This window comes from Mytilus edulis, chromosome 2 (assembly GCF_963676685.1).
Source record: "Mytilus edulis chromosome 2, xbMytEdul2.2, whole genome shotgun sequence".
Classification (NCBI taxonomy): Eukaryota; Metazoa; Mollusca; class Bivalvia; order Mytilida; family Mytilidae; genus Mytilus; species Mytilus edulis.
The window spans coordinates 93,375,153-93,402,257 of record NC_092345.1 but is presented as its reverse complement, the minus strand read 5'-3'; the positions used below and the strand labels follow the sequence as shown (position 1 = coordinate 93,402,257).

The window sequence follows — 27,105 nt, the reverse complement described above, 5'->3', positions numbered from 1 at the left end:
GAATCTTATAAATAATTAATTTAATAAATAAAATTTTTACTCTGAAAAAAAGATTTCTATTATTAAAAAAATCATGTTCGTGTCAGCTGAGATATTTTATCAATCATTGGAAGATCTACTGGAAACAATAACGTTGTAAAACAGGAGTTTAATTCCTACAACTTAATCAATACACAACAATGTGATGTGACTAGACAAACCACATACAACGGAAGCAACACCAACTTATAATTATATAAGTCGCTTTCAATACGATATTGAACACGGTATATACGGGTAAAGGAAAGTGCTTTAAGTAATATTGAACTGACAAACACATAAAGAAAATGGATACAATATCATCTGTTCTCGGACAATTTCAACGTTGAAAGGATATCAATATTTTGTAAAAGAATCAAATCATACCTTGATGGTATACAAGGTAAACATATTTTAATTAAAATACATCAAGTGCTCGGTGTTGCTTAATAACTCTAAAAGGAGGCTGACATTCAATTCAAACTCGTAAAGAGACAGAATTTGTTCGTTTATTTCAAAAATATTTTGATTGAAACTAGTTTTTGGATGTTAAAAATGGAAGATAATAAAATTCCTCAAAAGGTAGACACTCATATAGTTTTGCCGATGGAGAAGGTAGAAGAAGAAGACGAATCTTGCAGAGAAAAATGTCATAAAAATATGAAAGAAAATCTTATTTTACTTCTTTTGTTTGGATCCGTTGTTTTTGGGTGTGGTTTTGGTTTTATCATACGAGCCTCTACAACAATGACAAAGAGAGAAATAATGTACCTCCAATTTCCAGGAGAAATTTTAATGCGGATGCTGAAAATGTTGATTTTGCCTTTGGTTATCTCAAGTTTGATAGCCGGCATTGCAGGACTTGATGCCAAAGCTTGTGGAAAAATTGGACTTCGTACTATGTTATATTTTGGAGCTACAACTTTTATGGCCGTGGTTTTGGGGATAATTATGGCTGTCTCAATTCAACCGGGTAGAGGAGCAAAACGTACAGATCTGGCAAGATACGGAAGCACAAAAAAATTACACGCTTCAGATACATTCCTTGATCTCATTCGGTAAGTATTTAAAGTTATAATACCTTTCTACTTAAAACCTACATACATCAACAGCTGGAGGCTTCAGTATTATATATTTTGTTTTTCACCAGAAAATTATCTAATCTAAAACATGAGCTTCCACCCACTTGATTATATGGTACATTTTATTCAATTTTGTACAACCATGTGAGGGGAAGATTTAAAAAAATATTTATTACTTATATGAGAATTTTTTTTATTTGAATTGAATTTGGATCTTCTGTTTAGGTCCTTGTTGTTCATATAGCTCTACGTATTGTACACAATTTACGCAATCCTGACTTGTAATTGTTAAGGTTGAAGCGTTCCTGGTGAAAGTAAATCTAGAAAAATTTCGGGATTTAGAAAGTAATATAGTGTTTATTTCATTAAATAGCATATATAACCAAAAATTCAAAAACAAGTTATCAAAGCGTTTTGTTAAGGATTATCTACATGGCTACGGGCAGAAATCTTTAGTTGTTTGAATAATAAAAACATTTAATAAACAGCTAAGTATACGCAGAGGCTTTGTGTTCTTTTTACCCTTCAAAATGTAAAATCACAAAAATACTGAACTTCGAGGAAAATTCAAAACGGAAAGTCCTAAATCAAATGGAAAAAATATCTAACAAACATCAAACAAATAGACAACAACTGTCATATTCTTGACTCGGTACAGACATTTTCTAATGTAGAAAATGGTGGATTAAACCTAGTTATATAGCTAGCTAAATCTCTCACTTGATGACAGTCTTATAAAATTCCATTATATTAACAACGATGTGTAAACAAAACAAACATACATAATAGGTAAAAATGTACATCAAAACCTTTATATACGTGTTCTAAGTTGAAAAGTTTCTGTGAAAATATCTCAAAGAAACATCCAAACCTATAACAAATACCAGATTTGGTGTATTATTTTCCCACGGACTACTATCTTGTGAGCTAGCACGTTAAAATGTCGATTTAGCATGTCGGTCTAGGACATGTTAAACAGCCATTCATTCATCCATAGTTTATATCATACCGTTAGTATAGGTCACCATACAGTCTTCAACATAGAAAAACAAACCCCATAATGGCATAACGTATAGTCAGTTATAAAAGGCAAGGATGAAACAATTCAAACAATAAAACCAATATAAAGACCTGATCTATTATGAAAAATATTTCACGAAAAAACAAATATGACATACACGAATCAACAGTAACCACTGAATTATAAGCTCATGTCTTTGGAGAAGGTACATAGCGAATTGAGCGGGGTTACATAACGTTTTATGCGCTCATCCCTTTCCCTTACCAGGAATATTGGGATACCATAACAACATTAAACAAACGGAAGAATGTTAGAATGTTTTTTTTATGATTTAACATTCTCTATTTTGACCTAAAATAGGCTTGTACAATGTGGTTTAAATACCGTCCTATGGCAAATAATTAACAATTTATAAAACAGAAAGGTTCTCCAAAGTGGGACGATCGGGATGAAGGGTGTGAATATTTGCTTTGCAACATGCAACATAAGGTATCCTATAAATAATGAGAACTTGTGTTGAAGGCCGTACTTTGACCTATACTTTTTACAAATTGTGACTTGGATTGAGAGTTGTCTCATTGAAACTCGTACAATATCTTCATTTTTATATTGCAATGATTTCTCTTCAAAGAGAGGCAAAAGAGGGAAATTCAAACTAATTTATAATCGAAAATAAACTGACAAACGCCATTGGTAAAAAAGAAAATAGATTAACAGACAAATAATAGTACACACAAATCAACATAAAAAACCTAAGACTTAGCAACACTAACCCCATCAATAACTGAGAGTGATCTCGGGTGCTCCTGAAGGGTAAAAAGACCCTGTTCACATGTAGCACGTACAAAGTAGTGTTTCCAACTTCACAATTTAGAAACTTTTGATTTAATATGTTCTGAGTGAGCAGCAAGCCTCTAGCAAATGTATCATGATAGGAAATACAAGCCCTAGAATATCACGTAAACTGTGTGACATAATCCGTATGCAGACGATGCTGGAATGTTGAGCACTTCATATAGAAATGGGAAAGAAATGGAAAATTCACAATTTGGGAGCTGTAATCAACTCTTTTGTCGTGATGCTTTGTTTTAAACCGACCATCATTGTCAATTTCTAGATGTTAATCAAAATATAGGACATATCTGTTGTATCCTTTATCGCAAGTTCAATACGATCAACATAATCACCACATTATGATTTATTTAGTGAGAGAACATCATCTATATAGCGGAAAGCAAAGTTAAAGGATATTGCCAACCATGATTTTTGTTTAATCCAAAGTTTATCCATCCCTATAGTTAGGACAATATACTTGTTTCGTCGACCATTCTTTTTATGAAACAAAGCTGGACCAACTCTTTCGATTTGTCTTTTAGTTTGGAATGGAGAATACGTACAGAGAGCGGGACACTCTCCCTATACTCGGATTCATCGGATACAAAGTTCCCATTCCGACCGCACGTGGCTGCGTGTTTATACATCCCATACAGCTAAACGGATACCCTCTTTCGTATGGGGTTTACTGTCTGATTGGAGAAGTCCAGCTGATTACATTTCAGTCATGTACACTCGTCTTATTTATTTCAAATTTTATCTTAATTTTGAATACACATTTGTTGTTTTGCTTATAAACAAAAGATGGATTTCTTTCTGAACCATGCAGTTAATGAATTTTACTGGGTCGTCTCATAGGTGTCCACGTATGAAAAAATGGCCTTTATATGGTGGATAAAACCTGGTTTTATAGCTAGCGAAACCTCTTACTTGTATGAAAGTCGCATTAAATTCCATTACATTGACAATGATTTTTAAACAAAACAAACAGACATTATAGGTAGAAATATCAAAATAGGGGTAAAGCAGTAAACATTGTGCTATTATCTTAATCAGTATAAAAACAAACCGTACACTTTCTAAGAAGAAAGGTGTGGTACACGAAGAACAGATTTTAGATTATAAAGTTACTTATTGTATTTATATACAATGTATGTTATATTGTTAAAGTTGTCAGGATTTCGACTGGTGTTTCGGTAACAAAGGACCTTTGTAGTGGCAAGAAGAGTTTTGTCTAAATCACATTTTTTTCAACTAATGATTTAAAGGGAACACCAATATATCGAACATGTTAAAACAAATAACCCCAATATGCGATGAGCTTAACAAAGATAAATAAATCAGCATTTCTTACTCAGTTACTTTGCAACGTGCACATGTCTGTTTAATTTTTCGTAAACATCAGAATATTTGATATACAGGACGGTATCGAAGTTTTCTAAAATGTTAGAAAGGATTTCATCCCTTGTTTTCAATGTAAACTACTTGGAAATTTAATAAGATAAGGAATTGAGTACCTTTACAATGTCTCGCACTATTTCATATATGTTAATGACATTGTAATACATATTCTATTAATTTTACCTGTTATACTGATAACATGATCATCAGTAATTAGAGTTTTATTATACCATACAGTAAGTACTATGCACGTAAAATTAAGTCTGAACTAAGGATGCATATCTAACGAAATCTGTTTGCATCTCACAGTAAAGAAACTTGATTGGTATACTAAAGATATCATAATATTTTTATTTGTTATATAAGTTTGATTAGTACAATAACATTCACTATATTTTATCGTTTTGCAAAATAGCTGTCGGTCTTTTTTTTCCACCTATGGTATTTGATTTTCACATTGGTATCTTATTGCCTTTTTTTTATAGTTAAGTTGCAAGTCATCATCTTGACTTACATCTAGACATTGACAATGAGGGTCGGCTGAAAACAAAACTTTACGACAAAAGAGATGATTTCAGCTTTCCAATTGTAAACTTTCCATTTCTAAGTAGCAACATTCCAGCAGCACCTGCATACGGGGTATACATCTCCCAATTGCTACGATATTGCCGTGCTTGCATTTCCTATCATGATTTTTTTGATAGAGGGTTGCTGCTCACAAGGAAGCTATTAAACCAAGAGTTCCAAATGGTGAAGTTTAAATCATCGCTTCGTAAATTTTACGGAGCCATCACGAGTTGGTTGACCGTTATGGAATAACCGTTTCAAAAAATATATCGGATATGTTCCTTACGTCGTAACTACAATCCCCTTCCCTTTCATGAATGTGACCTACCGAATTAGACTATTTACCGGATTTGTTATCACATAAGCAACACGACTGGTGCCACATGTGGAGCAGGATCTGCTTACCCTTCCGGAGCACCTGAGATTACCCCTAGTTTTTGGTGGGGTTCGTGTTGTTTATTCTTTAGTTTTCTATGTTGTGTCATGTGTACTATTGTTTGTCTGTTTGTCTTTTTAATTTTTAGCCATGGCGTTGTAAGTTTATTTTAGATTTATGAGCTTGACTGTCCCTTTGGTATCTTTCGTTCCTCTGTCATATGACAAAACAACATACTACTCTGTTATCCAGAGAGCTTGTTGTCTGCACTTAACGTCGTTCACATTGCTTATTGACAACACAAGACCGAGATAACCCAATATTGGCACCAACATATTCGCATTTTTTACAAAAAATAAATACGTAACACAAAAGCTTACAAAAAAACAAACGCATATCAAAAACTGTACGTTTTTAAAAGACGAAAGCGTCCTCCTCCCAACCCAACGGGTGACTGGGGAATAAATATAAATAAATTATGATCACCCTGGTCTTTTCCCGAGAAGCAGTAAAACCATTTTTTTCAATGATAAAAACATACCTATTACAAATATTCATAAACATTTAGGGGTTACATTTAGCAATGATGCTAAATGGAATATCCACGTTGATAATATTATATTAAGTACATCTAAACATGAATATGCTAAGGAAGTTGAAATATAAACTGAGCAGAAAAAATTTAGAAAATCTCTATTTAGTTTTTATAAGACCTTTATATGAGTATGCCAGAGAAGTTTGGGATAATATTGGTGTAGGTTATATCAATAAACTGGAGCAATTACAGCTCCAAGCTGCTAGAATAGTTACGAGGTTACCTATATTCACAAGCTCAAGGGTAATTTTTGAAGAACTTGGATGGGAAACATTAGCTGCAAGAAGATAGTGAAGAAAAATTCAAATGTTTTATAATATTCAAAATAATAATGCTCCAGAATATTTGACAAATTTAATTCCCCAAAAACTCCAAAGTATGACGGTTTACCCTCTACGCAATGGAAATGACATCATTATTCCATTCTGCAGACTAGCTTTGACTAATGATTCATTTATACCATCAACCATCCGTCTTTGGAATAATCTTGTTGATTCAACTCGTAATGTGGAATCAATAAATAAACATAAAATTGAACTAAAAAAACTTTATCCTCAAAGTTACATATTTGTACCGAAACAGTATGAATTTGGAATTCGAAAACTGAATATTATTCTAACCCAACTTCGATGTTTTCCACAATATACATTTAAAGAAGAAACGATAGGAATCTTCACGATTAACACAACAGCGGCAAGAAGGGTCAGAAATAATATTGACCCTATATAGATCATATATTATATTCAAACATACGAAATAAAATGTTTGAAAGTGTGCGCTTGCTTCCAAATGATTGTAAAATTAATATCGACCTACTAACCTCGGGTAGTTGTCTTCATTCTCTAGAGCAAAACCAAACCATTTTCAAAATTGTCTTCCAGTATATTAAAAGTTCGGAAAGATTTCAAATTGTCTAGATAGTAAACCATGATCGAATAAAGGCAACAGTAGTATACCGCTGTTCAAAACTCATAAATCCATGGACAAAAAACAAAATCGGGGTAACAAACTAAAACCGAGGGTATCGCATTAAATATAAGAGGAGAACAACGACATAACACCGAAACGTAACACACACAGAAACGGACCAAGCATCAGACAAAACACCACGAGAATAACAAATATAACATGAAAACCAAATACACACACCAAAATTTTAGTCAAAGTCTATCATTTTATTTTATTTTTGTTTCGTTTGTTTATCTTGTATTTTAATTTTTGTGTTTTTGTTTTCTGAATATTCATTTTTTTGTTTTTTATATATTTGATTTTTTTCTGTATTATTATTTTTTTTCTTTCTTCTTTCATTTTTCTGTCTTTTGACATAAATCCATAAAATATATAGTTAATTGTTTTCTGTTTAGTATCAAATTTATATTAAGATCCATTTTGTTACATCTTGTGATCAATTTTATTTGGCAATCGCCAATGGCAGTCAGCAGGGTTAAAGAACATCAGTTGTTCGACCTGTTAGTCAAATGCGTTTTGTTTAAATATACTTCTTCACTTTTTTGGTCTTTTGGAAAATGTTGTTTGTGCTGTATTTAGACCCTTCTACAACGAAATTTGTTTTACATGCACACGTATAAAAATTGCAGTTTTTATCCAACGCAATCATAGGTTTGAACGTAGTTTTCAATTTAGACTCGTGTATATATATATATATATACAACTCGTCTAAACATCAACCCAACAATGTTAGATCTGTAAATTTGCTTTCGCACGACTACAGTGCAGGCGATTAGGTGTTACGATATCTCAGTAGCATGGGTTCGAATCCCGGCGAGGGAAGAACAAAAAATTTGCGAAAGCAAATTTACAGATCTAACATTGTTGGGTTGATGTTTAGACGAGTTGTATATATATATATAGATATACCATTATATACATGCATGCTCATTCATATATTTTGTATTATATTGCTTAAAATGTTAAATGGAGTAGACTTCATAAGTCTGTTTGACTTGTGTTTTATCCAATTTGTACTTGATCAAATAAAATAATGTTTAAACTAAAAAAAGCAAAACCATTGCCAAAGTGGGGTGTCCGTTTGATGGGATGATATCAGATTATATTATTAAGTCGTATATTTTAACAAATTTGATTCGTTTAGGGATAGTCACATGTTAAACAATATTTTCGAAGGTAGAGAGAAAACGGCGGATAGCAAAAAGCATATTGACCGGCAAAAAGCATATTGCACGGTTATTTTTAGAATATCTAAAAACCGATATACTTTGTGAGTCATGTAATGAATTTCAGGATATTGTTTAACGTTTTGAAGCAAATGATATCTGTGATCGATAATTTGACGAAAAAAAATCTTCAAATACTTAAGATGTAAAAAAAAAAAAGTAAATGAAATAACAACTAATATGTTGTTATTGTCAAGAGATATCTAATATAATATCTATAAAGTTCCAACAAACCTAAATGACGATTTTGATACAAACATGGTCGGAAATTAATAATATAACAAATATAGCCTTCGTCCTCAGTCAATATACTTCTTTCAGGTCAATATATCCTTGTATCGACCTCATACAAAGGCTATATTTGTATAATACTATTAATTAGTATATTTTAACATATTTCATTCGTTTAGGGATAGTCACATGTTAAACTATATTTTCGAAGGTACAGAGAAAACGGCGGATAGCAAAAAGCATATTGCACGGTTATTTTTAGAATATCTGAAAACCGATATATTTTGTGACGTTATGTAATGAACTTCAGGATATTGTTAAACGATCTTAACGTTTTGAAACAGATGATATCTGTGATCGATTAATTGACGAAAAACATCTTCAAATACATAAGATGACAAACAAACAAAACAAAAGCAATTGAAATAACAACTAATATTTTGTTATTGTCAAGGAGACAATTTGATATTTATAAAATTCCAACAAAATCAAATGACGATTTTGATACAAATATGGTCGGAAATTAATAATATTACAAATATAGCCTTTGTATGAGGTCAATATACTTCTTTCAGGTCAATTTATCCTTTTATCATATGTTTAGTAGTTAATACAGTAGTTTTGCATATTTGATAAATAGCCTGCTGTTTTATCCATATCGCACAACTTTGATGCGCACCCTTTATCGCATACCCTTTATCACACCCCTACTTTTTTTTTTTTTTTTTTACATGAAGTCAGTTTTATTTTTTTTTTGCTTAAGAAATTTTTTCCTGAAAATAGGTCCAATAGAACGGTCATTCGGACGTGACGCAATTTATTGAATGACGTCATTGTTTGGTATGTGACGTCACGAACGTCAAGTTTTCATATTTTTTGGCACACTAAATGGAACTATAAAAAATACAAAACACACAAAAAAATACAATAATAAACAAAATATTTTTAAAACAACAGCACGCAAATTGTAAGGTAACCTAGGTGCTTCGGATAAGTAATTGAGCAGTTCTTTTAAGGCCTTTGAAACAAGACAAAAGTAGAACTGAAGGTAACCCAGTGCTATGGATCAGAAAACAGTTCATATAATATAATACTCTTCTGTTGAAATATATGATGAAGCGTATAAAACATGGCAAAATCCGTATCACATGTCGTATCACCCTCGACCAATATCATCCCTCGGGCCTAAAGGCCCTTGGGCTGATATTGGTGTCTCGGGATGATACGACATATGATACGGATTTTGCCATGCATTATTATCTATGTATCGACCTCATACAAAGGCTATATTTGTATAATGTCTGATATAACCAAGATTTAGTTTTTGTGATAGCAATTTTTTTGTGTTGAGAAAGTCAATGTTCTTGACGCATGCTATATGATACTGCATTAACTTCAAAAGAAAATATAATCGAGGAATCAATGTCATCCGTGTCAAATAACAATCTATGTTTCATTATTTGTTTTGTATTTCGCCGGTTAAATGATGATATCTAGTAGCAGTTACTTGCTACTAAATACGATAAAAAAAAACTTACCTAAGTTCCTTACATACAGTTCGGCAGCTTTGAAACTTTAAAAGATTGTTTTAATATTCTCTGCTCAAGGTTTGTTCGTTTAATAATGTACGCAATATTATATATATATTTATCTTTCAACATTATATTCACACTATGCTGACTTCATCTACTGGAGTGTGCGTTTGTTTTTGTTGAATTGTGGTGTTCCTGTTGTTCCACTATTTCCCCTTTATAGTTTTGTTTTTTAACCCGGATTTGTTTTTCTCAATCGATTTATGACTTTTGAACACCGGTATACTACTGTTGCCTTTATTCGAAATCTTGCATTATATAAGCCGAGAAGGTTAAAAGTTCTTTTTTGTTAATTCCAATACAGAAGTGATATGCATAGTATGTGTTCGAAAACTAGATAAAAATTCATTCAAACAGTTGGACAATACGTTGATTTATTCTGTGTTGTCAGAATTCAAAACAGAAAGGTATCGACATGATGAAAAGCATTCATTTTTAAAATTCTCCTTAAATAGATATACAAATTATTATGAGACTAATGTTCCAACTCGCTGTGGGTCGTTCTTTGTCATGTAGCTTTTATCGTGCTTCAGTGCTAATACGGACTTGACTTTCAAATTTTCGACTTTGAGCAACCGGATGAAGGTAAGTACAGAAAAGCATGTCGGGAGGCTACAAATTATAAAGTGTTATTTTCATTTTTCGGTTGTAGATTTTAAGTAAGTCAATTTTGAAAACATTCATGTTCCGTGGTAACTTATTTCCAATGTCAAAGTTAAGGGTTAACATCTTTGGAAAGCCAAAAAACAATTTTTTATAAAATTATATTTCTATTCGAGCGTCACTGACTCCGGGAATCTTTGGTAGACTAAACGGACATCTTGCTTGCATAATGTTTATCCTAGTATCTTTGATGAGTTTAATAGAATTTCATTGGTGGAAAATCTGTTAGAAAATGAAGGAGAAACGTGCCAAATTTGTTCCATTCATTTTAATTTATTGTGTTTTCCCTAGTCATACAACCCTTTTCCAACTAAAGATAAACAGATTCCTTGTACAAGTGGAATAGTGTCAATTGTATTTAACTTTTGTTATAAATGCATAAAAAAAATCCCATGTTTTTATATTGTATTTATGTTGTTATTGCAGTTATAAATGACAAGTTGTAATAATGTCGTCTAAATAAGAAAGCTTCTAAATCTTCTGACATTCGTTTGATGTGTTGAGCTTTTTATTTTTCCATTTGCTTCAGGAACTTTCAGTTTAAAAATTTTCTTAAGAGGTTTTGTTTTTCTTTACATTTTTTCCTTACAAGCTAACTATCTGCGACATCACTTAATCATACCAAATCTATCGTTCAATTAATAAAATCTTAGGTTCTAGTCGTTCAACGTCATCACTTCTACAAGAGGTCGTATGGGACTTGACAACTTCTTAACAACTTTCTATCAACAAATTAAGTCGGTTTTTCTATCAATATTTCTTCTTATTACTCGGAATAACGTGCAAGCAGATAATGCATTTTTCATTATATCTTTCATTTCGGATCCGATATTGATCCGGTCGCATCAAATTCATTTATATAAGTTCTTTTCTCGTATCATTGATTAGAGATCAAATAAAAAATCTTCTTATTTTTCTGTTTGGCAGTACTTAACGTCATTTTATTGAGTATATTCTTCAATAATTTACGGGCGATAGATCTTTATAAATGAAAAATGACAGTGCCGCGGCACATCATTTCCGGTATTTGAGTTCTAATTTTGAAATATATTTGTGTACCGATGTTAAGGAAATTGCATGACAGGGAGAATAAACTCATGACCGACATTCATTTAGTTATTTTTTTCATCAAACATTGATGGATTTTACATAAAAGTATCAATGCTGTATATGTAAATTGCCATCGTTAAAATAATGAAAAGATCTGTTCGATATTATCCATTGATCATACAACTCTTATTTGTTCTGATTATCTAATTAATCAGCTTATACCCATTTTTGATATAAGAATAATTGACTTTAAAGAAGGAAAAATATTGACATGTACATGGATGTACAATCAAATTTGCATTGGCGGCCATTGTCTAATTTAAAATAAGGAATAAGTATGCATCTTTGTAAACCATTAAGACATATGTATTGTAAACTGTGTATGTTTTACAGCTGGAAAATGTTTCATCAGTGTTAACAATGCTTTACATAACCAGTTGCACTTGTGTCCTACATTGGTAAATACACCTTGTACAACAAAGATCATCTGTGTGACCTATATTTACTTGTAGTTTAAGTTAATATCATATATATTTTTAACGTGTACCAAACCCAAGTAAGCTTAAATGCTTGCATCTCATATTTATCCCAGTGAACTTACATTATTTCAAGACTTATTTATTTTGCATTGCACAGGATCATTTTTTCTCTGACAGTTTATGGAATCTTTATATTAAACCCATTGGATATGTACTGATTGATATTTAAGTCTAATATACATGTTGTTTTGTGAGATGCTAAAACAAACGCCAACATATATAGAAACGGGCCATTCGATTACAAATACTATATTCCTGACTTGGTACAGGATATTTTAAGAATGCATCACTGTCACAGGTAACGGGATAGTAGGACAACCGCAAACACTTAACCCTACCACACTCTTTATATTCATGACCAAATGAGGAGCCTATAATTCAGTGGTTGTCGATTGTTGCTGTATATTATAAAATAAATATTTATTTTCGTTTATGTCGTACATGTTAGTTTCCTTATTTGAATGGTTAACATTTGCATTCCGGGGCGTTTTAAAGCCTGCTATCCGGTATGTGTTTTTCTAATTAATTAAGGTCATTTGGGGACATTTAGTAGCAACGATTAGCAGTACATTGGGTCTGTTTGAAAGTTGTCTTATGATCAATCATAACACATCTTCTTATTTTTTTATGTTTAAGGTTCCAACATGACATAACGTAAACCAATCTAGACAAAAAACCGCTGAATTTCAGGATCTTAAACTTGGACATATACTTAGTTTGCAAAGCTAAATCCTCGACTGGGACACTGTATATTATATTAACAATGTTCTAATAATTTGTTCATATCAATTTTGACAAATGTCTAAAACATAAAATGCTAGTTATATATTTTGCTTTATTTGATTCATCATATAATACCTAAGAACTGAATCTCGTACTAATGATCATGTTTTTACTTTATTTCAGAAATATGTTTCCTGACAACTTGATTGTGTCCTGTTTTACTGGTGTATGTATTTGTATTCATAAGATCTTTGTACAATAATATGAGAGTATTTTTTGGTTCGTATAAAAAACTAGTGTTTAGTATCATAATGGAAGATTGTTTCCTCTTGTACCTACAATTACTATTTAGTTAATTTTGTGAACTGCGTTTTCTCTTTTTGGCGGTGTTCTTTTTTGGAATAGAGTTACCATTGTCTGTTTACAGTCGACGTTTGATTGCCTTCTTGGTTATATCAAACTCTTCTTGTTTGAACACTTTGCTTCAAAAAATTGCAATAAGTATATATTGGCACTACACCCAATACTAGTGAATGTCTGCAAAATTTGTTTAATTTGTTTAGTACAACAGTAAAAAGATTCCTAGAAGGTTTGAAAGACTAAAAATTCGAAAAATATATGCATATATATCAAGATGTGACCAAAATCTCTTTTCATCGCATCTAGTAAAAAAATCAATGCAAGGGGGTAACAGAACATGACGAGTTTTTATTAACTAATTCAAGTTCAATTTCATACAATTTTACTGAATTTCGTTTTTAAAGTCAAATATTGTTTTGGTTAATCAATCATTCTTTTAATGATTTCCCTTGACACACAGTTCAATGGAAACAAAGACACTGCTGTCAGTTACTTCGAATCTAATCTAAATGTTAGTTTTACATTACGTTGTTTTTTAAGTGAGAAGAATATACACTAATTGGAACAACCAAACGCGTATGAAATTGAAATAAAAAAATCGTAATGAATATAAAACCAATATATGACATTTTGTGTTTATATGATAATTGAAGACTTTTTTCAATGTATTAACATTAAACCATAGTGAAGCTTATAAATAATTTGTTTATATATTGCTAAAAGATGTAAACATTTAATAACATAATAAATATGGTCATCTACACTTTTCCCATCTGGCAGTAAACATTTGCTGTTGGGGATACATCAACTCTTCGAAGAGTCTGTATGTGGCTAGTTATCAGTAGTTCGGTATTGTTTTACGGGTATCAATTGATAACAAATTTTCAAATCATATTTAATTAATATCTCACTCATGCAAAGATCTTATTCCTTCTCCTGATTTGGCTATACTTTATGTCTGTTTTGGTTTGACCAGTTCTTCAACGTTCGTACAAGTTGAGAATTTTTAAATATTTAAGCATCCAGCATCGCTAAAGAAGCACACATTGTTGAAAAAAGCATCTGGTGCCGCAATACAAATACCGTTAATATCATCACATCCACTTTTGCATTTATTTATATTATTATGCATAAATGAATTAGATTACAAATCTATTTCAAAAGTAGAATACCGAACGCCAAGAAATTTTAAAGTCCCTTATCAAAGGGCAAAATCGAATGCCCAAACTCATCAAATGAATGGAAAACAACTGTCATATTTCTAACTTGGTACATGCATTTGCATATGCAGAACATGGTGGACTAAACCTGATTTTATAGCTAGCTAAACCTCTCACTTGTATGATAATCACATATTGTTCAATTATATTCCATAATATAGAATAGAATGCTATTCTAAGCCATATCGTAGGCAACAGGGGTAATAATGTTACATTTTTTTGTCTGTCATTCTGTCATTCCTTCCTCCCTTCCATCCGTCTTTCTGTTTAACCTTCTAAAATATACACGCGACCAATAATACGTCTCTTTATGAGGCTTTGATACATTAGTGTAATGCACAGTTTATACTTTGTTTGTGGTGTTCTGATTTTCTGTCTTTAATTCCACCAATATGCATTTATAAGATGGAATTTGATTGCAGATATATTCATCTGCATACAAACCCCCAGTATATATTGTTTCTATAACCGTTTTTCTCAATACAAATGTTTAGGAAGTTATAGTTAGAAGTCTCTAAATAAATAAGTTCAGTTAAATGAAATTCACAAAACAACATGCAAAATTATAATACAACCTTTAATGATATCAACATTTATTTTATTGCAGTACAGAACAAGTCTTGAGCCAGAAAACCAGACAAAGACGGTAATCTATTCGACAAATGACACAGATTTTGTTGACAACTTAGCCAACATATCTAAATATACAGACAATATGGAAACTCTTGTTCTCAACTTTACAAATGGCAGCACCATAGTTAAAAAAGGTAACAGAGTGTCATCATGTAAAGCTTTGTAACTTGTCACTATTTTGAAATTTCCTAAATCAATATCTTTTGGTTGTGGTTCTATTTACCTGTACGAAATGTCACGCCTGTAAATGACATGGAAACCAGGCATATAAATCATACTTTCTCCTTGCGTCACTCCAGAGTTTAAGCAATGCATTTCCAGGCGTCAACCAGGCCCAACCAGGTGGAAACCAAGCATAACAGAGACGGAAACCTTCAGTTGGCGTAAAATTAGGTGTAATATACAAATGAGTACGCCTGATCATTGAATATACCAGGCGTATAATCTTTATATAAATAACACATAGCTGAGAGGGTGATAGAGTAGATTGTAAATAATTGTCAACCGCGGCGAAGCTAAAAGAAGAAGGAGATTTCAGTCATCTCAACATATTTACCCTTTCGGAGGACCTGATTTCACTCCCGGATTTTAGTGGAGTTCGTGTTGTTATTTATAACTGTTGATGTAAATGTCTTTTGGTGAGTCTTTGTTTACTCCTTGGTTTTGATTGTTATTGTCTTATAACGACGCAAATTAACAGAACGTGCATAAAAAATATCTCCTTATAGAAAAACAAAATGCAAATGTCAACAACATAAATAAATGCATCAAAATGAACAGAGCGTAAATATAAAGGTCATCATTTGCATTTCTTTCGTCAATTTCCTAGGTCATATGTACTTATAGTTTTTTCGGAAACGCATCAGATCCATATGATTATTTGGACTTATCCAAGGTTTAAGAAAATGTTATCTTAATTAATATCAAAAGATTACATTAAAACATCTGGAATGTATTTTCTATATTTTTTTTTTTAATTTTCTATTTCAGTTGTAACAACCACAATTGATAGTCCTGTTTCCGGAGAGACTGGACAAATTAATATCCTAGGATTAGTAGTATTCTCGGTGTTGATTGGTGTCGTTTTAGGTCGGATGGGACACAAAGCCAAACCTATCGTTGATTTCTGCACCTGCTTGACAGATGCATCAATGAACCTTTTCGTCGTTTTTATATGGTTTGTATCAAATTAAATATTATATGGTTTGCATTAAATTAAATGTGTATCAGTTGCCACAAAACATGCAAATGTAGAACTTTTATTACGGAGAGTTCATTTTCTTCCATAAAAATACTATGATTAAAATAGGAGGATTTATATCGTCCATTAGTTAGACCGATTTAAGTGGTACAGTTTGTGATACATTGTCTGAATGAGGACGTATACATTAAGACCGATTTAAGAGTGTTAGAGTTTATGATATATTGTCTGAATGGGAATGTAAACATTTGTTGATAGCGTAACAAGCTTTCTGTACGTAAAAGAATCTCTGAAACAATTTTCTTTGAATGAATATATGCAATATTTTTATCAATAGATAGGAAATAACTACAAAACGATCGAAGAGCAACTTTGCTGAAAATGAGGCACAATTTCCTCATAAATTGTTTCTTCTTCTTCTTGTGTTTTGTTTTCTTTAATCACTTTTACACAATATTTGTTTTATGATGCATACGTGTAATACTCTTTTCAAAGGTAATACGTTTCATAATAACTGATCACTGATGTCAGACGTTAGAATAACATAATAATTACAAGCTGCACTACAAAAGTACAGACGTTTTTGTAGTGGTGAAGTTTCTATTAAACCATTTATGTCATAGACATGAAGACTCACACCTATTTAGATTGAAAATTCTCTTGGGAGAGTACTCTATATTTCGTACAGCTTTTCCATGAATTCAATTTGAACCTTAATCCCGTTGACAGAAGACATTAGCTGTCTTCGATTTGCATGAGTTAACGAGGTGATCTGAAATACACTACTGACTATGTACTTAGCGGTTTTTAGAAGTTAATATTCTTTATGATGTAGATCTTAGCGATGTATGGAATGAAATTATTGTTGATAACTGATTTTGGCTATTATGATGGTATTGTACCAGTAGTAAAATATTATGATGCTGAATGTTCTAACGTTCTGGAAGTAGCGGCTAAGATATTTGGAAGTACAATGTAAGCTGCTTAATCCGACACCTAATTATTCCAACATCCGTATTTAACCGACACATTTTCATGGTCCTAAAATATGCATATTCTTGCAGAAAAGAAACTGAGTATTCCGACACCCTGCTTAATCCGACATTTTTTTGGTTCCCCAGTGTGTTGGAATAGGCAAGTACCACTGTAATTAATGTGGTTATTAAAACGACGTTGACTACTTTAAAGGACGACAAACTTGAGTAGCTGGTTGTGTTAATTCTATTTGTGTTTAGAGTGATGGTTTCAATCTTCTTGCGGGGCCTCGGTGGCCGAGTGGTCTAGGTTGTTACTACTGTCATCACTAACCAGTCAACACTGAGGTTGTCAGTTCGAATCACGCTCGTGCGGGAGCACTCGAATCCAATCTTAATTGACTAGAAATGTCAGTTTTCCTATCAAAGGTCGGTGGTTTTCTCCGGGCGCTCCGGCTTCCAATATAAACTCGCCAACACGAAATAGCCTAAATACGGTGCTTAAAAGTGGCGTTAAAACACCAAATACCAAATTAATCAATCTACTTAGTGAAGTTGTTTTCGAACTGATTGAAATTTTTACTGACATGCAGGTTTCGTTGTTTGAATGTTGTGTTGTCGTCATAGATGAAATGAATGTTTATACTGGTTGTGGTTATGTTTAAAATGCATTTGATAATGATGTTAGTTTTGTTATTAATTTGTAGTTGGTCAAAGTGCATTTGAGCTTGTACAGTCGGGAGTAAATATACTCACCATAAATACCAGGATTCAAATTCATAATTTGCGCCTGACGCGCGTTTCGTCTACAAAAGACTCATCAGTGACGCTAGAATCAATAAAAGTTAAAATGGCAAAAAAAAGTACGAAGTCGAAGAGCATTGAGGAACAAAAATTCCTGAAGTTTTCCAAATCGGATAACGTAATCTATTCTTGATGCGGAATAATTGTGACCGTATCGATGATAACTGCACATATCAATGATAACTCATTTCAACACAGAATAAGTAAAGTTGGTATTGTTGTTGCTATTTGTGCGTTAGGTGATCCTTTTAATAGAATAGAGATTATAGTAGATTGTGTTTTTTATGGTAAAAGTGTTCACCAACTTCTATAAACTCCAATGAAATTTACATTTATTATACGTAATTGACGTTGCCTTTTCTACATAAGGAATTGTCTGTATCAAGTCAGGTAAATGACAGTTGTTTTCCATTGTTAGCTCTTGATTTTGCCATTTTGTACAGGACTTTCCGTCTTGAACCCTGGAGTTCGGTATCTTTTATGTTACTTTTGAATAGTATTAGTCTATGAATTTAGTTATGCATTTATATACCTGTCATTTATTTTTATGGCCTGATTTGATGCGCCAATGTTTCTTTTGATAATATCAAATGACATAATATGAAATACACGGTGAAAGGTACCACAGATTTAAAAAATAGAATGATTCATCGGAGTAAATAGTTATCTACACGTCTAAAAGTAAAATCACAAAAATACTGAACTCAGAGGAGAATCCAATCGGAAAGTCCATAATCACATGGCAAAATCAAATGACAAAACACATAAAAAAACGAATGGACAAGAACTGTCATATTCCTGACTTGGTACAAGCATTTTCAAATGTAGAAAATGGTGGATTAAACACTTTATCTATGGAGTTATTTTCGGCATTAAAACTAAAAATTAGATAATTATTATGTAAATTGATCGTGAAACTTATAGGAAATATTTGTCTTACAAAATTATTTAATGATAATTTTTCTTCCGAAAGAAATTACGGCGTACATGATACATAAATCTAATTAATAGTAAGTATATGCATCAAAGAGAAAATTGAAAAATGTTTTAATTTTTCTTAAATCTAAAACCGAACATAGATACAAAAGTGTGCATACAATACCATATTATATATACTCTTCGACATCTTGATATTTGCCTATCTTAAAGTCCTGGTTCAATCATATTTTGAAAAATTATGATTTCTTACAAAAAACATAATAAGTATTACATTTTCAGGTATTCTCCAATTGGAATAGCGTTTTTGATTGCTGGGAAGATAGTAGCAATGGAGGATTTCGGCATCCTTCTAACACAGGTTGGATTATATTTCCTGACTGTTCTGATAGGCCTATTGATACACGGAACACTTATACTTCCGGCTTTATTTTTTGTATGTACACGGAGAAATCCTTATAAATTTATTTACGGCATTCTACAAGCAATGGCAACTGCATTTGGAACATCGAGCAGGTAATTTTATTCAATAGCCCAGTTAAGCTTGCAGCAGTTTCAATTGAGATGTTTTCTGTTTTATGTGCAATTATATATACTGTGTAGAAAAATACAAATGATGAATTGCCGAATAACTACAGTATATTTTAATTGTATTTGTAAAAAAGACCAATAATTGTTTTCCTATTCGATTCTGGGTTTCATCAATGTCATGTCTGATGGTACCGTTTACCATTTAAAAAGATTCTTCGTAAAGTAAGGTTACGTGCATGTACTTGAGGATTAAAGCTTCCTATTTAATAAGGAAGATAATAATATTGATGGTTTTTGAATGTTGCATGTGCTACTGTGTACGCTCTGTAGGTGAATCGATTATACTTATGACTATCAATATTAAAGCCTGGGATAAAAAAGTTCAAACAACGAAGGCAAGAATGCGAAGAGAGATTTAGTAGGATAATGTCTCGACTAAAATAAAAGTAATCAGGGATAAAGAAAAATTAATTCTAACACAATAATGATGGTTAAAAATAGACATGTTTGTATGGTTATAATAAAAAAAAAGAAGATTATATGTATTTTTGATAGAGGTAATTAATTGACCTATTTAGTATCATAGTTATAGGAAACTTCATCTCTGAAGCTCAAATCAGACGAGACTTCGATCTAATAAGGATTAAAATGTTGTTTCTTAGTTTTGAATTGAGGACGTAATCTATAAGTATAAGTTAAATAATGTGTAGCAATCTGCATGATCACCCTTTTTCATGGAAGTATGATGTCTCCATTCATCAAAGACTAACACGGTAAAAACAGTACTTAATATATTTACAAATTGTATTGAAACGACGGTCTCAAGTCGTTCGAATGTAGACCAGTGCATTTATAATAGAACAAACGGTTATATGAAACAAATCTTCTTAAGTGGCCGCATCTGGTGTCTTGTTTTCAAATAAGATTCTTGAACTCACAAAATATACTACGATTTTTAGACGGGAATTAAATTTCGTCATTTCGTCTCGTATGAAGAACCGATGTTGTATATGTAATCAAGTGCATATTGAAGAGGCAAAGTAGGCAAAAAAAAAATTCAAATAAAATAAGTATTTTTTTTGGTATTAAAGAAATTCTATGTGTTAATTATATAAAGTAAGTTTTGCCTCAATAGTGATATGCGATTACTACAAATATGCATACTGCGGATTCATTGATATTCGTTGGATACCAATTTTCGTGAATTTCGTGGGTGCAGGTTAACAAAGAATTCAAATTTTCAACGAATTTCAAATATTACATTGGCTTATAAGCAGACTTTCGCAAAACCACGAAATTAAATACCACGAAAGTGTTAGTTTTCCTTAATCCACGAAAATTGGTACCCACGAAAATAAATGACTCCACAGTATATACTTAAGGTAGCCTGGTGGTTGGTTCCTTAATAATATCTATTACGTAAAAAAGAGGGACGGGCGGTATCAGAGGGACAGTTAAACTCATAAATCGAAAATAAACTGACAACGCCAAGGCTAAAAATGACAAAGACAAACAGACAAACAATAGTAAACATGACACAACATAGAAAACTAAAGAATAAACAACATGAACCCCACTAAACACTAAGGGTGATCTCAGGTGCTCCGGAAGAGTAAGCAGATCCTGCTCCACTTGTGGCACCCGTCGCGTTGCTCATGTTTTAACAAATCCGGTAAATAGTCTAATTCTGTAGGTCAAATTCATGAAAGGGAAGGGGATTGTAGTTACGACGTAAGGAACATATCCGAAATCATTTGTGAAACGGTTAGTCCATAACGGTCAACCAACTCGTGATGGCGTCCGTAAAATTTACGAAGGGATGATTTCAACTTCACCATTTGGAACTCTTGGTTTAATAGCTTCCTTGTGAGCAGCAACTCTCTATCAAGAAAATCATGATAGGAAATGCAAGCACAGGAATATCGTATCAATTGGGAATATCGTATCAATTAAAAAGTTATCAGATTGACAGGACTGAATTTATGGCAATTTTCACAAAGTCATTGAAAACACAAACAGTTTTCAATATATTATAATCATAATATTCTAACTTTCTTCACAAAATACATAGAAACATTCTCATTTCAGTTCTGCAACTATGCCAGTTACCCTCCATTGCTTAGAACATAACAATGGAGTCGACCCTCGTGTGGCTGGTTTTGTTATTCCCGTTGGCGCAACAATTAACATGGATGGAACTGCTCTATATGAAGCTGTTGCTGCGCTTTTTATCGCACAAGTCAATAATGCAACCCTCAGCTTTGGACAAATAGTCACAATTAGGTTAGTTTTTTTTTAATGATGATTGAAGGTAACAGTAGTATATCACTATTCAATAGTCATGAATCGATTGAGAGAAAAAAAATCCGGGTTACAAATTAAAACCGAGAGAAACACATCAACTATAAGATGAAAACATAGGAACAACAGGAACAATGATGACATATGGTTACAACATATATCATTTTTCAATATTACAAGTAAATAGTTATTTTTACAATATACAAATGTACTTTTAATGTAATTTTTGATTTTGTGTTTATAATATCTATTTTCATATTTACTTTTAAAGTCAGTCACTGAATAACAAAATGTTTTGTCATGTTAGTTGTTTACCAAACACATTGATAAAAATCAAATATTAGATTGTCGTTCTTTAGTAACAAACAAAGGCCATTAGATAATGGCAAGTGCCGAATTAAACATGATTTAATTTCGTATGTTTCAGCATCACCGCTACTGCAGCATCAATAGGTGCTGCTGGTGTGCCACAGGCTGGCTTAGTTACCATGGTAATTGTCCTTGCAGCAGTTGGATTACCAACGGAGGATATTACATTGATACTAGTTGTCGATTGGTTTTTGTGAGTATTTTATGTAAATAAACTTTTCTAACCAATATGATGGTACACACTAATATCAGTAATTGTACATTACATGATTCCTTATAATCCTCCATCATATTTGTGTATCTCTTTTTATTCGTAGATATAATATCAAAAATGACATAGATACCACATAAATTGTAGCTTTGCTATACATTTTGCATAAAATAATGAAAATAAAACACGTTGCACGATACTAACTGTATAAAACAACGAAGTTACCAGATTTCGAATCTGATATAATACTTTCAATCTTCAACCTAATTAATTCTATCGACCTGGATTCCATTAATGAGTCTAATAGGAACATCAAGCAACAGAAAAGGTGCATGTCATCGTAATTAAATAAGGGCACTAAATAATGCATTAGATAACAATGAGATTACCTTTCTACATTTAATTATTGACATTTAGAAAGGTAAAGTATGTTGAGGAGTCACAATTTAATTAAACAGAATAGTCTTCGAACTAAATTATAAATCAGACGGAATGCCTTTTTGGACTAAACATTGTAAAACACTCTCCTAGAAAGTTTTCTTCTATGTAGTTATAAACAATGCGTAAACTGTGACTCTGAATGGAAAGAAATTATACAAAAGGGTGTTTAATATCATATTTGTTTCAGGAGAAAAGGTTTAGAAGTGGAAAATAACAATCGAGATTTGTACAGTTCCAAAACATATTAAACAATTCATTCATTTAATTGTGAATTAGATAGGAAATAACAACTACAAACCAACAAAGAGAAGATCATTCTATCGTTCAGTGAACATGTTTTCAGTATGAGATATTCTTATATCCTTTTCCCAAGAATGCAATGGGTCTATATATATTCATTTCGTTTACAAAGAAATATCTGATCAAAGAAATAATTGCACAGAAAGAGTATATGCTGTTGATTTTGGAAGAAAGATAAATATGTATATTGACTCTGCAGTGTGCTTTTGGAATAATATAATTAAAACTATAACTATATCTTGTACCTAAGTTAAAAAGGTGATGCATACTGCGCAAGCACACTCACCAACTGATATGCACTCAAAGTTCGTTTTAATGAATTATAGAGTTCAGGGAAAAGGAGACAAAACGCTCAAAAATCTCCTTAATTATCTCCGAATGGTCTGAACAGTAATAAATGTACCGCGATGGATAAGTCAGAAATTTACTGAAACACTGAACATGACTTACAAGTAACAATTTATAACTCAGACGTTTCAGATGATGATATAATAAAAAGTACCGTCTCAGACTTAAATTCAATCACTAGTGCTAGCAACATTAAAGAGGAATAATACAAAGCGATTGCCGGTATAAATCTGACATAAATTTGATAACAATCGATCACGAATTGTATTTTTGACAGCGCTTACAAGACTGAAAAAACGGAAGCACGGTATTTCCATGACTTTAGTACCGCGTAAATGTAAATATGCTGTTTTGATAATGAAATTACTGTCTTTCTTTAACAGGGATCGTTTCCGCACAATGACAAACGTGACTGGTGACAGCCTAGGTGCTGGAATTGTTTATTACTTGTCAAAGAACGAACTACCTCCTCTACACACAGAAGAACACGAATACGAAATGCATGTTACTTCTAACAAAAGAAAAAGTGTCCCAAATGGTACCGATGCAATGACAGCTGTTTAAGGCAACGAATTCGTTAATATTCAACTTAGTATTTATTCTATTTGAAAATATAATAAGATATAACATATTGCATACAAATCAATGAACTGATTAGCAAAATAATAAAAAGTATACGAAGTTCAGTGTTAATTATAATAACTATTTATTTCAATGAAAAAGACATGGTAGTTATAGAAAAAAATTGTCCAACGTTTTTGTCGTATTATTCTTTAATTGTTATTGATAAGTGTGTATAATTCTTTAGTCGTATAACTTTTGAACTTCAGTCGTTATACCTAACAACTATTTTGTATTTACTTTCTTTGATTAACTACATACACCAACTTATGGAACGATAAAAAATAGACGGAACTATCTTTGACTGTAAATACACTTAAATTATATGAACAGTAAGAAAGCTATACATGTTTTCTACATGCATTAGTCGTTATTTGATAGAAGATCATCTAATCAAAATAGTTTTGTATCAAAACGATTATATGTATCACAAAGAGGTAGAGGTACTATATTCTCTGTTGACTGTTGTTTGTCTTTTTGTCCTTTTTTGTCACGGCGTTTTCAGATTGACACCGACCTGTGTGTTTTAATATATCGTTGGTATCTCCCGACTCTCTTATTAAAGTCAAATGCATCAATCCCCATTTTTTGATCGATGACATAAGAATGGGACTATAGCAAATGATTTCACTCAGCAAGCAACCTGTTCCAAGTAATCTAGTAAACAAAACAGTAGAAACATATATTGAGTTAAAACAGTATATTTTGTACAAGAATAGCATAAAATGAATTGCATTAGCTAGTACGTGTCCATCCTAGGTAAGAATAATTGGTAAAAGATCGAAACCTCATTTTAAATTGTTGATCTAAATTAACCGTTCTCTGGAACATTATGATGTAAAACGATAAATCAATTAAGCACTGCATGACAAACTACAAAGAAGATGACTTAAGAAAACATATAATATTAAAAGGATCTTAATATCTGTTTTATTTACTTGAATGGGAATTAAACGAAGATTTGCAAACGAAGATTTGCATAAGATTATTTGAAGTAACGTAAATATCATTCCTATAAATGTAATCACCATAATCGATTCATGCAAATTATGTTGTATTGTATGGTTTTTGTTTACATTTAGGGTTATGGCCATGTTTTAAAGGGGCATTGGCTGTCAAATTCATGTTTAGCGATTTGACTCACATTCTCCTATTTGATTTATATTATACTAAAACGTTAATTCATTCATAAACACAGTCTAAAATAAACAATTTACAAAGCATTGACTCGATAATAGGAATGATCGTTGCGTGTGTATTTTAGTCTAGACGCCATCTAATAAACTATTGAGTTGATCCCGAAGACGGCTGACATATAAGCGATATAAACAAAGATATAGATACAAATAGATAACGAACTCGTACAATTAGATTTTGTTCTGTTAAATTTTATATTATAGTTTTAAAATATGTGTTAATCATAGTTTTTACCTGTATAAGAATGAGTTTTTGTTCATCGAATCAGTCAATCAAATGTTTAACCTTTGTTTCACTTTCAATGTTGACATTCTTTTCTTTTTAATAACCGAACACGCATAATTCATGCGTTATCTATCTCTAGCTAAGGGGTTAAATTGAAGGTCACGTGAATACAGATTCAATGAGGCCAATGTTTCTTATCTTATTTTTTTACAAAAATGAACCATACTGGCTGCTAAAAGTGAATTATCATTTCACTATTTCACTTTCATTATTGATTGAACAAAATAAAATCTTTAATTTTTCATATATCTTGTAGTTTGTACCCCTTAAACCATTTGTTTAATTACCTCAATTAATTTAGCTGCTCATATATGTAGTTATTAAAACATACATTTTACTACAGAATACCACTGACACGTATCCTTCTATCCTTGGTATTTCAAATATACGTTAGCGATAAGTATACATACTATGAAATATTAAGGCATAGTCAAGTGATTTTAAACTTGCTCAGAAATTGAATGTAAGCATGTTTTGCATTATTTTTTAAATGAAGTTTCGTTGTATGTTATCAAAAACATGGTAGTTTTGAACTATACATTATGATGCTTTTTGTTTACACATTTTTACGAATTAGTTGTCTTGTATTTGCTGGGTGAGTTTTATTTTAAATGAGGTAAATGTTACAGTGGTAAAACAATGTAGAACAACTTTATAACTTTGTTAAGAGTACTAAGTGTTATTAATAAGATGTACATGTAGACACACGAGTCATATTTCAAAAGTGTCTTTTTAAAGATAATGACGTTTAGAATTTACTTTCCTTAAAGAAATGACACAAATCTCTTTGTTGTAACATGCAATAAAATAATTTTATATGTAAAGCACGTATATTGTAACACTGAAATGTTGTACATAATAATACACTTCAGACAATAATTTAAAATGTCTCTCTTGAAAATACAATTAATATTCAATATTGCAGAAATTTGTTTATGATTTATAATCAATATCTTAATATAAGCATATCAATTGCAGAAATTTGTTTATGATTTATAATCAATGTCTCAATATAAGCATATCAATTGCTGAAATATCTCTCCATATCTTGTTATGATTGTACATAAAACATATTGTGTATTACATATATGTACCGTTGTTGTAACATTGTGTCATCCCATCCAATATAACCTTAGACATATCAGTGACAAGGAATATGCATAATAAGTAAATGTGTACTGGATTTGTAAGATTTACAAATAAATAATTGAATGTGTCTTGTTTGTTCTTAATAGTAAAGTAGATAAAGAGTGGCCTCTTCCAATAAAAAGAGAACGTATAGCGCAATTAACTTTAATAAACGGTACCATTGGCTCAATAAAACAACCGTTAATTATTTTTTTAAGTAAGTAATTTAATAACAGTTTCACAGATGATATCGGTTCCTTATGTCGTAGCAACAATCCTCTTCCCTTTTCACGAATGTGACCTACCGGATTAGAGTATTTACCGGATTTGTTATACCATAAGCAACACGACTGGTGCT

General features: G+C 31.8%; 1 protein-coding gene across 1 annotated transcript; it reads left to right on the top strand.

The window, feature by feature from the left end:
• The first annotated feature begins 167 nt into the window (after positions 1-167).
• On the top strand, positions 168-26,835 carry LOC139513471 (excitatory amino acid transporter 1-like). The gene is made up of 8 exons (XM_071302021.1): positions 168-1,076; positions 13,071-13,113; positions 15,075-15,234; positions 16,091-16,277; positions 19,298-19,531; positions 21,635-21,829; positions 22,275-22,409; positions 23,900-26,835. Exons 1-8 carry the CDS (start codon positions 565-567, stop codon positions 24,078-24,080), a joined length of 1,647 nt encoding a protein of 548 aa, XP_071158122.1. The 5' UTR covers positions 168-564; the 3' UTR covers positions 24,081-26,835.
• Positions 26,836-27,105: the final 270 nt, after the last annotated feature.

Bases quoted from the DNA above. Each gene is read 5' to 3' on its own strand.
- LOC139513471 (XM_071302021.1), top strand. From the start codon at position 565: ATGTTAAAAATGGAAGATAATAAAATTCCTCAAAAGGTAGACACTCAT. The intron at 13,114-15,074 runs GTATGTATTTGT...ATTTTATTGCAG, and splicing joins TTGTGTCCTGTTTTACTGGT to TACAGAACAAGTCTTGAGCC. The intron at 19,532-21,634 runs GTAATTTTATTC...TTCTCATTTCAG, and splicing joins GCATTTGGAACATCGAGCAG to TTCTGCAACTATGCCAGTTA.